This window comes from Ananas comosus, linkage group 17 (genome assembly GCF_001540865.1).
Source record: "Ananas comosus cultivar F153 linkage group 17, ASM154086v1, whole genome shotgun sequence".
Classification (NCBI taxonomy): domain Eukaryota; kingdom Viridiplantae; phylum Streptophyta; class Magnoliopsida; order Poales; family Bromeliaceae; genus Ananas; species Ananas comosus.
Genome location: NC_033637.1, coordinates 1,700,424 through 1,715,257, shown reverse-complemented (window position 1 = coordinate 1,715,257; position 14,834 = coordinate 1,700,424). Strand labels below are relative to the sequence as shown.

The following is a 14,834-nucleotide window of genomic DNA, read 5'->3' as shown; positions in this document are numbered from 1 at the left end:
TACAAAAAAAATATATATATAAGCAAAACAGTCAAAATATGTTGCTTTTATATTTTAAACAATTCATTTCATGTGAAAAAAAAAAACATGGAAAAAAGATAAATCAAAAGGATCTTAGCTAGGCCGAGAGAAGTAGAACAAAAGAGGGGACAGTGGGCTTTAGTGGTGGGAGTTTTTTAACCCTGGACCGGGAATACTATTGTGCACTTATTAGCTAATACTATTGTGCCATCAAGGATACCAATAATTTTAATTAAAACTAATATGGTAATTTTATAATAAAATTATATTTTAAAAAATTATTTTATTTATGTGTAATGTGGAAATTTTTTATTAGACAACTATACATTCTATACGGAATAAGTGTGATAAGAAAAACTTTTGCCTAAATTGAAGATTGAAGGTGACTTAATATTTTGACCGAAAAAATTATTAAACAGTTTGAACCAGAGATCAAATATTATACATATAGAATTAGGCTAGAATACTATTAGCACCAAGTCATTAGTACTATTAAGTTTTCGGTCCTTGGATGAAGCGATATACGGTTAAAATGATAGCGGTCTTCTAGAATTGAGTAGATGGTTGGTTAAATAATATGATATGAGGGATAAAAATGATCAAAGGGATTGATCTAACGGTAGAAAACTTAATAATACCAAGTGTTTGGTACTATCAATAGTATTGTAGCCGAACTCTATACATATATTTATAATCTATATAGAAACTTTATATATAATTAGTGCGCCAGCTACTGTATATATACAAGGGGATAACTTAGAGGTCAGGGGTATCAATTCCTGCATGTTACCAAGCGTCTCTAGAGTAAGTGGCAAAGGGCTTGGTGGTTGGTACTTATATTACAGAATTTTTTTTTTTTAGAGATAGGTAGCACGCTACCTGCTTCGTTTATTTTATTTAAAAATAAATTTAGCTGAAAATATGAATCAACTAGAATTCAAACTTGAAATCTCGGATACCAACCATCAAATTTTTTGCCACTTGCTCTAGAGACGGCCGGTTATATTACAGGATTCATTCTTTGGTCTTTCTTAGTTAGGGCTCGGTTGTGCGTGGTGGGAGTTCAGTCTATGTCTATGGGACAAAGGAAAGAAAAAAAAAAAAAGAAAAGGGAATAGCATTTCTGGTATGGTCCACTGAACCAGGTCTACTTACCGTTTCTCCAAACACGCGCTGTAAACGACCGTTCCCTGCGAAAGCACGAAGCCCTCCAACATCCTGCGGCTGAGAACTCGGCGACGACGCCCCCTACGTGGAGCTCGCGATTCGCGGCCTCCGACGATCTCTCGAACCCTTCGCCTCCCATTGAAAGCATCGCGAGCTCAACCAATTCCTCTCATGGCGATGATGATGACCAACACCTCCCGCCCCTCCGCAACCGTAAGTCGCTGTGTGCTTCTAACATTTCCCCGACTCTTCGCTGCGAATTCAATCCCTTATTTATCGCTTTTGCGGCGAATTCGATGGTCATTTTGGTGAATTTTATGATCGAGGTCTCAAGAGGCGAATTGTTGTGGCCCAATTTAATCCCTTATTTCTCCCCATTTTGTAGCGAGATGTATGCTTGTTGCTTTGTGAAATTTGTAACAGCAAGAGGCTGCGTAAAGTAATAGTGAGGAAATTATTTGAAGTAATGAAATTAGTCTATTCAAGTTGATAACTTCATATTTTGTCTTGCAATTGCATGTCTATGCCCTGTGATCTTTTTTTTTTTTTTCAAGTCACATGTTGTTATTATCTGAGTAGAGGAGAGTACACGGTTACCTGCGATCTTTGTTTGATTGGTATCATTTCTTTTACCTGTTAAGGATTGCAGATCGTTGCAGGTGTCAGAGAGGCTCTTCGAGCGGCATCGAGAGGCAAGTTCACTCAGAAAAGTTAGCTTTTTTAGTTTCGGCGGGATTGCATTTCACATGGTCTTAAATTATCAGGGTTTCATTTTCATGTAAATTCTAATCAAGGAAGCTTCAAGGATGGTCCACTTTGCAATAAAAGGAAGAGTATTGTTCCTTTCAAATGCCCCATTAGGCATATACCAGTGGCCTACAGCAATTCTGCAGCTAGCGTCACATTGAAGGATCAATGCAGACCTTCTATCCAACTATTAAGGGAAAAGAAGATAGTTCCTGATTCAGATCCTCCAAGCTCTAAGGATATGAACCTTCTGTATGAATTTTTTGATCGCAGGTAAATTTGACATGATAGCCGTCTACTTCTATAGAATAGTTTTGTTTGTTTTTTTGAACTTTGGTGATTTAGATCTCATCTATGATTAATTGCGTCAGTGGCAAGGTCATGGTGTTAACAGGAGCTGGAATAAGCACTGAGTCTGGGATTCCTGATTATAGAAGGTATGCATCCTTTGTTTATCTAATGACTTTTGTAACTCTTTTTTCTACAGCTAGCTTCATTTCTCATTTTGCTTGATGACACTAATATGAGCTTTTTTTTATGGCAGTCCAAATGGAGCTTATAGTACTGGTTTCAAACCAATAACTCATCAGGTGTGGCCTCAGTTTCATGCCGATAATTTTTGTCATATATTTGTTGGAATATGCAGTAATATGTGTGAATCATCAGCCAAGAAAAGTTGCATAAGTTACTAAATCTATTTTAGTTGCATATTAACAGCATATTATTGTAATGTATTTGCACTCTTTTTAATATAGAATTAAAGGAGAATAATGTTAGATTGAATTCCAACTATCCAATTGAGTATAAATAAATGTACATATCACATATTAATGAAACTTAAAGCATGTAAGCCTTCCTGCATATGGGTTCCTGGCAGTCTATCACTGACTGAGCAACAGCTGTTAGTTTTATATTGTTGGCCATGTTTAAAGTTGGCACCTGCTGACTGCTCATCTATGCTATCCCAATTGAACTTGCACCCACTAGTGTTCATTTACTTTCTTCTAATAACTTCTATCTTTGTAATACTACTGATTTGAACGAAATAAACAGGAGTTTGTCCGTTCAAGCCGCTCCCGGAGGCGATACTGGGCTAGGAGCTATGCCGGATGGAGAAGGTTTACTGCAGCCCAACCAAGTGCAGCCCATTATGCCCTAGCTTCTTTGGAAAAGCTTGGCCGTGTCAATTTAATGGTCACCCAAAATGTTGATAGGTGAGGCAACTCATTCTTTAGTTTTTGTATTTGTGTTTCTCCTGTAACATTGTTTGCCTTGTTACTTATTCATGGGAATTTCAGGTTGCATCATCGAGCCGGAAGCAACCCACTCGAGTTGCATGGAACTGTGTACACTGTAATATGTTTAAACTGTAGTACCTCCATCAGCAGGGAATTATTCCAAGAGCAAGTGAAGGCCCTCAATCCAAAGGTCTGATTTTTTTTTTTTTAATTATTTTTTTCTGTCTGGTTTTTGTTTTAGCAGTTTGCTTAACTGAATTAAATCGAGTGGTGACCTGTTCACGAGTAATCTTGTCCAACCAACTGCTTCTGTTTGGTCCTGCAATTATTGGTTACTAGTGGTTCGGATATGCTGACTTAACTTTTGAAATATCTTGAGCAGTTTAGTGAATTATTTTACTTCAGTTAATCTGTGGTCTTTATTCTTCTCTAATATGAGATAGTTCAGGGTTATTCCGGTCCAATCAACTGGTCTAGCTTGCTTTTGTCAGTATTGGTTAGTAATGGTTCAGAATACGCTTACCTTTAGTACATATCTTAAGCAACTTAGTGGATCATTTAAATCAGTTACTCTGTGTTCATTATTTCTTGGTAATCTGTGGTTGGTAGTTTGCATATCTTACTTTCTATATTGTGTATATTTTGTAGTGGGCTTCTGCAATTGAAAGCTTGGGAGGCGGTCCTCCAGGCTCAGACAAAAGCTTTGGGATGCAACAACGCCCTGATGGCGACATTGAGATTAATGAGAAGTTTTGGGAAGAAGATTTTTATATTCCTAATTGCCAGCAGTGCGGTGGAATGCTAAAACCTGATGTAAGTGGTAGTCATGGTGCAGTATTTGTATTGTTGGGAGTGTTTGTTGGTTTATCCATGTTATGTCCGCATGCCTTTTTATTATTACACATATATTACTGGTTGAACCTTTGACATAGTTGTCCTTGCAAATGGGGAAAGCAATTTTGTTAATTGTTCAAATGGAAGCAAAATTAATCTATGATGTTTCTTGTAAAAATTGTAGGTAGTCTTCTTTGGTGATAATGTCCTGAAAGACAGAGCTGATAAAGCTATGGAAGCTGCAAGAGGATGTGATGCGTTCTTGGTGCTGGGTTCATCGCTGATGACAATGTCTGCTTATAGACTTGTCAGGTAGGTGTACAATGTATCAAAAACTTTAATGGTTCTTTAATATCGGGCAAAATGCATTGATAGTCCCCGTACTTTTGTGACAATACTACTTAGTTCCTGATCTCTCATATAACATTTTAGTCTAATTGGCTCTTTCTACTAGGCAATGTCCGATAAGTCATGTACTCTACAGGGAAGCCCAGTCCTCTGAAATGATCATTTTATTCTTCTATGGAAAACAACTCACTAATCGATTTTATTTGGTGGAGGGCCATTTTACGTTCACTAATGTGTTTGTGAGTGATGTGGTTAAAGAATTTCAAATTGCCGCTCTGTTGACAGCTTTCTAACTCTGCAGTGCTGCGCATGAAGCAAATGCACCTATAGCAATTATCAATATTGGTGAGACGCGAGCTGATGATCTTGTATCCTTGAAAATAAGCGCGAGATGTGGGGAGGTCGGTTGGTTGTTTTGTTTAGCATTGAAAATATCTTCCCAATGAATGTGCATTATAAGTTTGTGATTCTGTATTTCTTTCTTTTCCATGCAGATACTGCCCAGATTGCTTGAAATGGGAAGCATTGCTGTGCCTAGTCTCAGTTGAATAGGCGCTTGAGATAATCCTGTGCTATTGTAGTTGGTCTCAAAAAGAGAATGCTTAGAAGAACTCCGGAGTATTTAAATACTGCTTCTTGATGACACGAAGGAATTTTAGCAGGCTGCTTGTACTCCATGCTTATGTTTATATCATTGGTTCTTTACAACACAACGTGTAAAGAAGTAAAGATCAAGTAAATGTACATTATTTCGCATGGGCCCTGCATAATGGAGTCCATTTGTCTTTGGAGGTGACACTTCGGAATAAAATCCAAGAAATAGATGCTTTGATGGGTATCCGGAGACAGTTTTGCTGCTTCATTTGCCTTAATTTGTTTCACTTTTGTTTTATATATATATTTTTTTTCACTTGATGAATGTATCCTATGTGTGCTCTCTCTCTCTTTCCTTCTTTTTTTGGTTTTTGCATGGTAGGATTTTTCATTTTGCATTTCTGTTGATCATTTCAATGTCTTGATAAATCAACCTGTTGAAAGTATAGTACATTTAAGATTATTTCTGCGTACACTAGATAACTGAAGGAGGAATCACAAAATAAGAAAACAGAGAGCAACCTTTTCCTTGTAATTTCTGTATTGAGTGAAAAAAGAAGACTGCATAATTAGCAAGTCGGCATTGTGCGCAATTCCGTCTGCGGCTGCGGCAGCGGATTTTTGTCTGGAACCCGGCAAATCAAGCTGCTTCGTCACCGACCTTGTTCTAATTCGGCGTCATAACGCATTACGCCACCGGCTTCATTGTTTCTGGGCCGCACCCTGACTGCTGATGCCCACATGGAAGCCGGCATCCTGGGTTACTATACTACGCCTGGGACTTCAGCGCGTCGTAACGCAAAAGACGGCAGTCGAAGCCTCTAGGCCACCGACTTCGTGGAAACCAACGAGCGAAAGCGACAGATCCTACTCGTGCCCATGCTCCAAGCTCTGGACAACACAGTCAACGGTGAAGATTCAATGAACACATAATACGAACGGTGGATCCCCCATCTCTCCCTCCCCTATACCCTTTTCGTGTCTCCTCTGCAGGGGTAGAGAGAGAGAGAGAGAGAGAGAGAGAGAGAGATAAAACAAACCAACCCCGGACGACGCTCCCGAACCAAGCGCTTCCCACTGAAGATAACACAACGAACTAATCACACCCCACGCCACCATCCCCGTTCCCATGAAGAAGGGCGTAGTCTCCAAAGCGGCGGCGGCGGCGGCGGCGGAGGACGAGGACGGGGGAGAGGAGTCGCCGTCGAGGACGGCGGCGGCGGCGGAGGAGGAGGAAGAGGAGGTGGCGGGGAGGCTGTACGAGGCGTACAACGAGCTGCAGGGGGTGGCGGGGGAGCTGGAGGCGAAGGTGGAGGCGCCGGCGGTGGTGGTGGTGGGGCACCAGACGGACGGGAAGAGCGCGCTGGTGGAGGCGCTGATCGCCCTCCACATGCGCTACGACCCCGCCGCCCACCTCCCCCGATGCCGCCTCCTCTCCGACCCCGACCCCGACCCCGACCCCGACCGCGACCACGCCTGTCCCATGTCCCTCCCCGACATCCAGGTCGCCCCGTTTTACCGAATTTAATAATGTATATCGTAACACCGTTCTGTCGTTTGAGCACTGCTCTAGATCCCCAGTTTAAGTATTTTCCAGCTTTCTAAACTCATTTGATTTGCTATTATTATTATTTTTAAGCTCTCATGATTTGAGCTACCAAAAGTTTTCGAGCCCAAACATCAGGCAGCTTGTTCATATAATTGAACAAGCTAAGCTTTTTTAGATAAAAGGTTGTTTCACGTAATGCACTGCATAGAAAGTGTTCGGTAAAGAACGTATGTAAGAACTAGGTTCAAGTGTTTCTTAAATATTAAAGAGACAAACCATTTAGAAACGACAGCTGAATCGAATTATGTGAAAGCTACGGAAGAATTCCTTTCCTTGAGTTTGAAAGAATAACGCCATTTTGAAAGCATCACTAAATCTAATTTTTGCTGTCTATCGAAAAAAAAAAGAAAAAAAAACTGCATGATCGAACGAGGGTGCTTTAAATAAATGATGAGAGTGTCCCCCCGCGGTGAAGTAAAAGGTGTAAGACAATTACGCAATTCTCTGACACTTGCTTTCAAAGCCGTAATTTATAATTTTTCTTTCCTCACACGTGTATCTTTTATTTTGCGTCCCTTCTGTCTGTCTCATTGTTGCCCTGAACGTAGGCATATATTGAAGCTGAAAACATGCGGTTGGAGAGTGATCCTTGCCAGTTCTCAGAGAAAGAAATCATAATTAAAGTCGAGTACAAGTACTGCCCAAATCTGACCATTATCGACACTCCAGGACTTATCCTTCCAGCTCCCGGTCGAAAAAATCGAGTTTTGCAGGTACGATCTACATGTTAAGATTTTCTAACTGCATATCGATATATATATATATATATATATATATTGGATTTTGTGCGGATGATTTATCGGTCCGCAGCTGGAGCTTGACTTGTCAAACAATAAATTCTTCTTTTCCAAGATCCAAACTAAGTCACGTTGACTAGGTCTTGTAAGCTGGCGGTATCTCCGAACATAATGTTGCCTCCTTTAATAAGCAAAGCCTTTGCAGGGCCAAGCTCGCGCAGTGGAGGCACTAGTGCGAGCCAAAATGCAGCATAAGGAATTCATAATACTGTGCCTTGAAGATTGCAGTGATTGGAGTAACGCAACTACGCGGAGAGTAGTGATGCAAGTTTGTGCATTTTTCTTCGATCAGTTTATTCTTTTCGTTTCAGTTTTTTTGTCCATTTGAAATCATGTGGTAAGAGGTATTGGCTATTAAATGTTTTCTTGCACTGTTGTGAAGATTGACCCTGAGCTATCAAGGACTGTAATAGTCTCCACAAAGCTCGATACAAAAATTCCACAATTTGCCCGTGCCTCGGACGTGGAAGTTTTTCTTCGACCGCCCGCTTGTATATTAGATGGTTGTTTATTGGGCGATTCACCCTTCTTTACGTCTGTGCCTTCTGGGAGAGTTGGCTCTGGACATGAAGCTGTCTTTAGATCAAATGAAGAATTCAAAAAAGTACAATTCTTTTTCAAAATCCGCCGATGTACAATCATTTAAGTTTGAAGCATCATCAATACACAACAAGGACACTAAGCCCTAGCTTGTATTAATTCAGGCCATTTCACTAAGGGAGTTGGAAGATATTGCATCTCTGGAAGAAAAATTGGGCAGGTCATTGTCAAAAGAGGAGAGGAGTAGAATTGGAGTGAGCAGCCTAAGGCTATTTTTGGAAGAACTACTGCAAAAGAGGTGGAGAGACACGCTCTTCCCACGTATTATTCTTCAGCTGATTTTCTTTTTAAATGGTTCATGTGATTTCATTTTGTTGTTATGAAGGTACATGGACAGTGTTCCACTAATTATTCCACTCCTTGAAAGGGAATACCGAAGTGCAACAAGGAAGCTGCGTATGGTCAATCAAGAAATCAGGTAGTCTGTTCTATAATTAAACATTTTTTTAAGAATCTGCTCTTATTAAGATGTCCTCTGTTAAAAAAGATTTTAGCTTTCAGAAATTATGGATTCTGTTTTGATCGAAGTAAAATGGCTTTTAAGAGGCTTTTCGCTTACCCAAGCGCTTTCCCCAGCACACCATTGTGCAAAAAATTACCGTCACACATGATGTTCCTCAACAAATTAGTGGGCACAGAACCAATGTGACTCATAGAAAAAATCACCTAAGGTCATATACCTTTTTTTCAAAACTGTGTGTACCAACTAATATTTTCCCTCACATGTCCGTCACATGCGATATCATGTAGCAATTTGGATGAAGTGAAATTGAAGGAGAAGGGACGTGCATTTCATGATTCATTTCTGACGAAGGTTGGTACTACTTCACTATTTTTCAAAAACACTTTCTTTCATGGTTTTGAGCAATTTTTATTTACCGCTTCCCATTATGTTGGATTTTTGTAACATTAGTATGTACTGTCAAACTCTTTGTTCTCGAATATCATATGCTGATGGCAAAATCATTCTTATCTCAGTTATCTTTGTTATTGAAAGGCTCGGTGGTGGCACCTCCTGACAAATTCGGTAAGATCTTCTCATGTCTGTTCATCGATCAATGGCTTAATAATTCCATTTGATATCAATTGTTTGTCCACAGAAAAAGCTTACATATTGTTCCTCTTGGTATTAAATTCATAAGGAATCTCTGGTTGCAGGAGAAACATTACAAGACGAACGAGTTAACGGGGGAACATTCAACGGAACTGACAGCCTCCAACTTCCGCACAAAATGATGCCTGTAAATTATAATACTGTTCAAGAATGCCATTAAGATTGTGGAATTTCTTTTTGAACTACCAGCTGCGCTATTTTAGACAGATTTCCTGTATATAATTCGTCCAGTTACTCTGGAGTATATACTCCTATAATAGAATGAAACATAACGAATAACGTGGCTATAGGTGGAAAAGGATACTGGAATCCTTTTCTAATTATTACTTTTCTTTTCCTTTTTCCTCTTAGAATGCTGGAATGCGTCTTTATGGTGGTGCGCAATATCACCGCGCAATGGCTGAATTCCGTCTAGTGGTTGGAGGTGTTAAGTGTCCTCCAATTAGCAGGGAGGAAATTGTAAATGCCTGTGGAGTTGAAGATATTCATGATGGGACCAACTACTCTAGGTACTTTATTCTGTAGTTTGAATAATACTCTATTAAATTCCTGAAAAGAGTATCTTGTAACTATTTTCGTACTTTGATATCCTAGGACTGCTTGTGTTATTGCTGTGGCAAAAGCACGTGACACCTTTGAACCATTTCTTCACCAGGTTGGTGCTTAGCACCATTTTGATCTGTTGTTCTACATGTGTATTTACACTTCTCTTCTGTTTTGTTTCATATGAGCTTAGTTGGTGTGGTTCTGCTCTTCATCTGGAAAATATTTATTAGTAGAATATTTAATCATACTGTACTATTTGCTTTAGGATATGAAATTAGATGTTTCTTGGGTGTCAATCAACGTTTATCTGCTTTCATCTTCTCAATATAATGGCAAAAGAAAAGCCCCTAAATATCTGAATTGGTGGTTCAATAAGTAGGTTCTATTCTTATTGTATCTGGTAATCATGTAGCAATAACCATAAGACCTGAGTTACCAAATAGATGCACCTGAGATAGTCAAAACAACTAAGCCTCACAGCTCCATTAATATTTTTTAGAACCCATTTAATAAATAGTTTTGGAACATTTACTTGACACAATAAACCAAAAATAAGAAGCTGTGTTCTCAAATTTGTGTTTAACTTATCTGTAAACATATGAATACATAATTAAGTTTCCTCTACACCTTTCTTCTGTACTATTTTCTGGTAAAATTCTTGACCTTTTCTGTTAATACAGTTGGGCTGCAGGCTCTTGTATATATTGAAGAGGTTACTTCCAATCTCTGTATATCTACTTCAGGTATTGCTTCTACTAGACTACTTGCTGCTGGTTAGATTTCTTGTTTCCTCATTAATCTCATGACCGACTACAAACAGAAAGATGGCGAGCATCTTAGCAGTCATGAAGTATTTCTAAGGCGTGTTGAGACCGCCTTTACCAATTTTGCTGAATCTACTGAAGGGTCATGCCGTGATAAGTGATTACCTTCATACATTAACATCTTTATTGTTCTGTCATTTGATGATTTTTTTCTTTTACAGTTGAAATTGTCCATGTTCTTCACTCTGCAGTAATATATGTACATGTTAAATGTATATCACAAAATTTGCTTCCCTTAATCAAAAAATTCACGTGGACTTGATTTACTTCTTATTTTGGATATGCTGCATGTTCAACAAACCTTGTCCTTTCCGTGGTTACACTCTTTAATTAGGCATCTAACATCAGTAATGTAGAACAAGACTTCGTTCTCTTGCTGGTGTAATATTTAACTCCAGGTTGGTGGAGAAGATGCCAATAGGTCTCTTTTAAACAACGCATAGCCGTGATAACTCTCAAGCTACTGACTTATCAATTCCTTTCCTATACTAGGGATTTATATCCTGTAAGCACTATAAGAACAAATATTTGTCAAACTACAAGGCTTGCCAATCTGAAGTTTAATTACGCTCATGGTGTTATGATTTCTTTCTTCTTTTTTTTTGAAAAAATAGTTAAGTCAACCGGTAAGATTGACCCGGACATGGTGTTATGATTTCTGTTATTTTAGTTACTGAGCACAATAGCGATACCTGAAAGGTATTGGTAATTTGTAAAGTATGTAAGAAGAAATCAATATCCTTAACAAAGAAAAATATTGCAGATGCATGGAGGATCTAGAAAGCACTACACGTTATGTCACGTGGTCTCTTCACAACAAGGTCAGTGACTTTATGACCATTGATTTGGAGAAATTATTGCCTGCACTTTGTGCACCCGTCAGACTGTGCACCACCTAGTGATCCGCTGTTCATCCCATGTGATAATTTCAATCCAACTATCGAAAAGAAGATAATTTTTAACACTAGAGGATTGAAAGTAAGAGATGGGAAGGAGGGATCGTTGACCTGTGCATGAATAACATGGTGAATCAGGCACAGGCAATAATCTCTCCCTGCTTGGCATCTCTGTTGTGCAATAATTTAACCTTTATTGACATATGATCTACAGAACCGAGCTGGATTACGTCAATTTCTCGATTCATTTGGGGGAACAGAACACTCTTCTTCTGCAGGAAATACTGCCTATTTAGGCGTCCAGATGGAGTCACCTTGTGGAGCCACTGAGAATAAGCATGACAGGATTAAAGCAGATTCAAGAGTCAATAATTCCACACCTGTTGACTCCACTTCTCCTGTATCAGAGACTAGGCTTGTTGATCTGTTAGATAGCACACTCTGGAATAGAAGGCTCGCACCTTCATCCGAAAGGCTAGTCTATGCATTGGTGCATCAAATTTTCCATGGAATTAAAGAGCATTTTCTTGTCTCCACAGAACTTAAGGTCGGTAGCTGTATTCTCCCTTATCCCTTGTTTTCCTTTTTGGTCTTTTTAATAAAATTTTTATGTCATTTTTATGGTCGCTTAATTCTCTGGACTTGTGTTGAGAGTCATGTTATTGTGACAATCAATTCTAATTAATTGATTTCTAATGCTACGAGATTACTACGAGATTACTTCCGATCAAGTGTTATCAGAGAGAAAAACATGCTTATGTTTACTGATAATTTTATTATCATGCTATATCTGGTCAGTTTTGTTTTCTTCTCATGTCTTGCTCTGTGGTGTTTTTTTTATATTTTTAATTATGATTCTACAAACGGCAAATATAATGTAGATAATATGGTGTCTAATGGATACCATGTAATGCGCCAGTGCTATCCGTTGGTTTGCTCTTATGCTCTACTTATATCCTTGTTTGTTTTGAAATCACAGAGGATGTCCTCTTGCTTACATGACATGTTCGTATCATCTAAAATCATTTCATAGCATATCATATTACTCAGCCATATACCATGATTATATTCTCTTCTCATTTAGGTTTTGATAGTATTTCTGTATCCATCAATCTTTACTAGCAATCACCAAACCTTTTATTCTCAATATCAAGCCGGTTTTGAAGAACACTTGCCTCATTTTTAGTATACCATTTTTAGTATACCATTTTCATAGTATACCATTTTTAGTATACCATTTTTAGTATACCAAACCTTTTATCCTCATCTAAACTAATCAATTCTCATAGTTGTTTTATTTCTAAATCATGCTTATTAGAAAATTTCTTCTAGGCGTGTAACTTTAAACTTGGCCCGTGAAGTATGATTTGATAGGAAAACAACCATGGTGTAAGATAGTATGCGGAGTTTTTGTGAACTAAATCAATCTCTGTTGGCCAAATTGCAACAAAAAATTAGTGGGTTCTGATGCGCCAAAGTAAAGTCCGTGGTCTTATTACAATAGGAAGAAACTTGGTGGATTTTGCTACTATTATCCCTTCTTTTAATGCTAATCTTATTTCATTTTTTATTATGAAATGCAGTTTAATTGCTTTCTCCTCATGCCGGTTGTCGACAAGCTGCCAGCCTTATTGAGGGAAGATCTCGAGTCAGCACTCGAAGATGATTTAGATAGCATCTTCGACGTCACGCAGATGCGCCATAAGCTAGGGCAGCAGAAGCGGGAGTTAGAAATCGAGTTAAAACGGGTATTCTTTTTTATAATGTTATGATTTGAAACTTTTCTTTCCCTGCGGCGAGTTCACAAGAATTGAATCAAAACTGTTCCTTGTCTTCAGATTCAGCGGCTGAAGGAGAAGTTTAGAGAGATAAATGAGAAGCTGAATTCTCATCAAGTTCGACCTAAGATATTGTCAGCGGTGCCAAACTGCTGTTAATGCCAAAACATGCAATTCAAATTGATCCTAATGATTTGCTTCTGTGCACCACGAACTGCGACCGTTGGATCATGATATTTACTTTCATGCAGTCCGAGTACAGAAAAATGACTCTGTTATATTATTTGAACAGCACTTCTATTGTAGGGGTTTTGGCTTATTTATGTATCCTGACTACTATTCAAATTTTTTTAAAAATTTATCCTTCTATACTCAAAATATCTTTCTAAATTTCAAAATTTATTAATAAATTCTATGATTTTGAGAATTTTTGAAGGAATTTTTGAAAATCGTTTAGGACATTTTGGTCAAGTAAGAGTATAGGATATTTTTTAAGTTTTAAAGAGTATTATTAGATATTATTCTTTTATTTTATTTTCAGCCCGAAAATATAAATTTTTGTTGCCTGAGGATGCAGCCTCCTCTACCGGCCGTCCCTAGCGCAAGTGACAAAGGACTTGGTGGTTGATATTCAAGATCTCAATTTGAATTCTAGTTGATTTATATTTTTAGCTAAATTTATTTTTAAATAAAATAAATGAAGCGAATATCATGCTTAGAATGCGGTCTCTTCTTTCTAGTCTTTGACCCTGGATCCCTCGTACTACACAGGCCTCTTCTTTCTAGTCTTTGCCCCTGGGGCCCTCGTACTACACAATAGATACGTAGTAATACGCTAGCTTAAAGTGTATATATGAAGTTATCTAAAACAGTGAAAAAGTACATTTTTTTTAAAAAAAAATCCCCGTCTCTATCATCTATTTCTCTTTAAGATTCCACTGTTTCTTATGATTATATTATATCAACTAAAATTATTCTGTTATACAGTATTAGAACAGAATATATTCAAATACGTATAAAGCCCCAACATAATGTATAATATATAAATATAAACTATTGAAGTCGTCCTTCAACAAGCTAGTATGTGCGAGGAGAAGAAGAGAGGCCTACTTTTCCAACAAAAACTGAACCGTGCAGCCCCAACACAGCACAATTCTACTCTTCTATATGAGACATAGAATTACTAACACAAACTCTCTTTCTCTTGAAGATAGTTTGGAGCCAGAAGCAGATGAATCAGAAAGCGAGATCCTCGGCGTTCCGACCGACCCGATAGAGAACGTGCCGTGGTTTTTGACTCACTTTGATGAGCATCTACTCAATCAAGTTTCGAATCATAGTTTAAATCCAGGGTTCTTTTTTCATGCCAACTCGAACTCAACAGAGAAGCACGCGAACGTGGCGCGGCGGTGGAGAGTACGATGCGCACGGAGAAGAACGCAGTTTCAGGATCTCGTCGTGGTTGGGACGTCGTCACCTCCGCCGCAAGACAATTCGGTATCGCCCGTATCGGCCGAACGCCGACGGCAGTGCAGCCATTGTTCCGCGACAAACACGCCGCAGTGGCGAATGGGCCCGAACGGACCGGGAACGCTTTGCAACGCATGTGGAATACGTTATCGGTCTAACCCTCGTCCCTTCTTATAGTTTGTACATTGCACAAAATTTATTTTGAATGGAAGTATATGTGTAGTCAGCTTAAAGTTAGAAACATAGATCTG

The 14,834-nt window shown here is 38.7% G+C and overlaps 2 protein-coding genes across 3 annotated transcripts; both read left to right on the top strand.

Moving 5' to 3' along the window:
* LOC109723003 (NAD-dependent protein deacylase SRT2) lies at positions 1,209 to 5,217 on the top strand. 2 transcript variants are annotated; one of them, XM_020251191.1, is made up of 11 exons: positions 1,209 to 1,401; positions 1,838 to 1,880; positions 1,983 to 2,208; positions 2,307 to 2,372; positions 2,480 to 2,525; positions 2,989 to 3,149; positions 3,234 to 3,363; positions 3,822 to 3,986; positions 4,192 to 4,319; positions 4,657 to 4,756; positions 4,850 to 5,217. In XM_020251191.1, exons 1-11 carry the CDS (start codon positions 1,360 to 1,362, stop codon positions 4,901 to 4,903), a joined length of 1,161 nt encoding a protein of 386 aa, XP_020106780.1. In that variant the 5' UTR covers positions 1,209 to 1,359; the 3' UTR covers positions 4,904 to 5,217. The 2 variants fall into 2 exon arrangements, with proteins under 2 accessions (XP_020106780.1, XP_020106779.1); XM_020251190.1 differs by having other exon boundaries at positions 1,953 to 2,208.
* LOC109723002 (dynamin-like protein ARC5) lies at positions 5,916 to 13,491 on the top strand. The gene is made up of 17 exons (XM_020251189.1): positions 5,916 to 6,453; positions 7,107 to 7,271; positions 7,501 to 7,623; positions 7,738 to 7,959; positions 8,060 to 8,193; positions 8,281 to 8,373; positions 8,706 to 8,769; positions 8,934 to 8,982; positions 9,114 to 9,196; positions 9,421 to 9,578; positions 9,664 to 9,724; positions 10,296 to 10,358; positions 10,436 to 10,536; positions 11,203 to 11,260; positions 11,550 to 11,882; positions 12,919 to 13,083; positions 13,174 to 13,491. Exons 1-17 carry the CDS (start codon positions 6,079 to 6,081, stop codon positions 13,270 to 13,272), a joined length of 2,346 nt encoding a protein of 781 aa, XP_020106778.1. The 5' UTR covers positions 5,916 to 6,078; the 3' UTR covers positions 13,273 to 13,491.

Coding starts and splice junctions, on each gene's coding strand:
- LOC109723002 (XM_020251189.1), top strand. CDS start 6,079: ATGAAGAAGGGCGTAGTCTCCAAAGCGGCGGCGGCGGCGGCGGCGGAG. Junction 8,983..9,113: donor GGCACCTCCTGACAAATTCG/GTAAGATCTTCT, acceptor CTCTGGTTGCAG/GAGAAACATTACAAGACGAA. Junction 10,537..11,202: donor GAAGGGTCATGCCGTGATAA/GTGATTACCTTC, acceptor AAAATATTGCAG/ATGCATGGAGGATCTAGAAA.
- LOC109723003 (XM_020251190.1), top strand. CDS start 1,360: ATGGCGATGATGATGACCAACACCTCCCGCCCCTCCGCAACC. Junction 1,402..1,837: donor CCTCCCGCCCCTCCGCAACC/GTAAGTCGCTGT, acceptor TAAGGATTGCAG/ATCGTTGCAGGTGTCAGAGA. Junction 3,364..3,821: donor TGAAGGCCCTCAATCCAAAG/GTCTGATTTTTT, acceptor TATATTTTGTAG/TGGGCTTCTGCAATTGAAAG.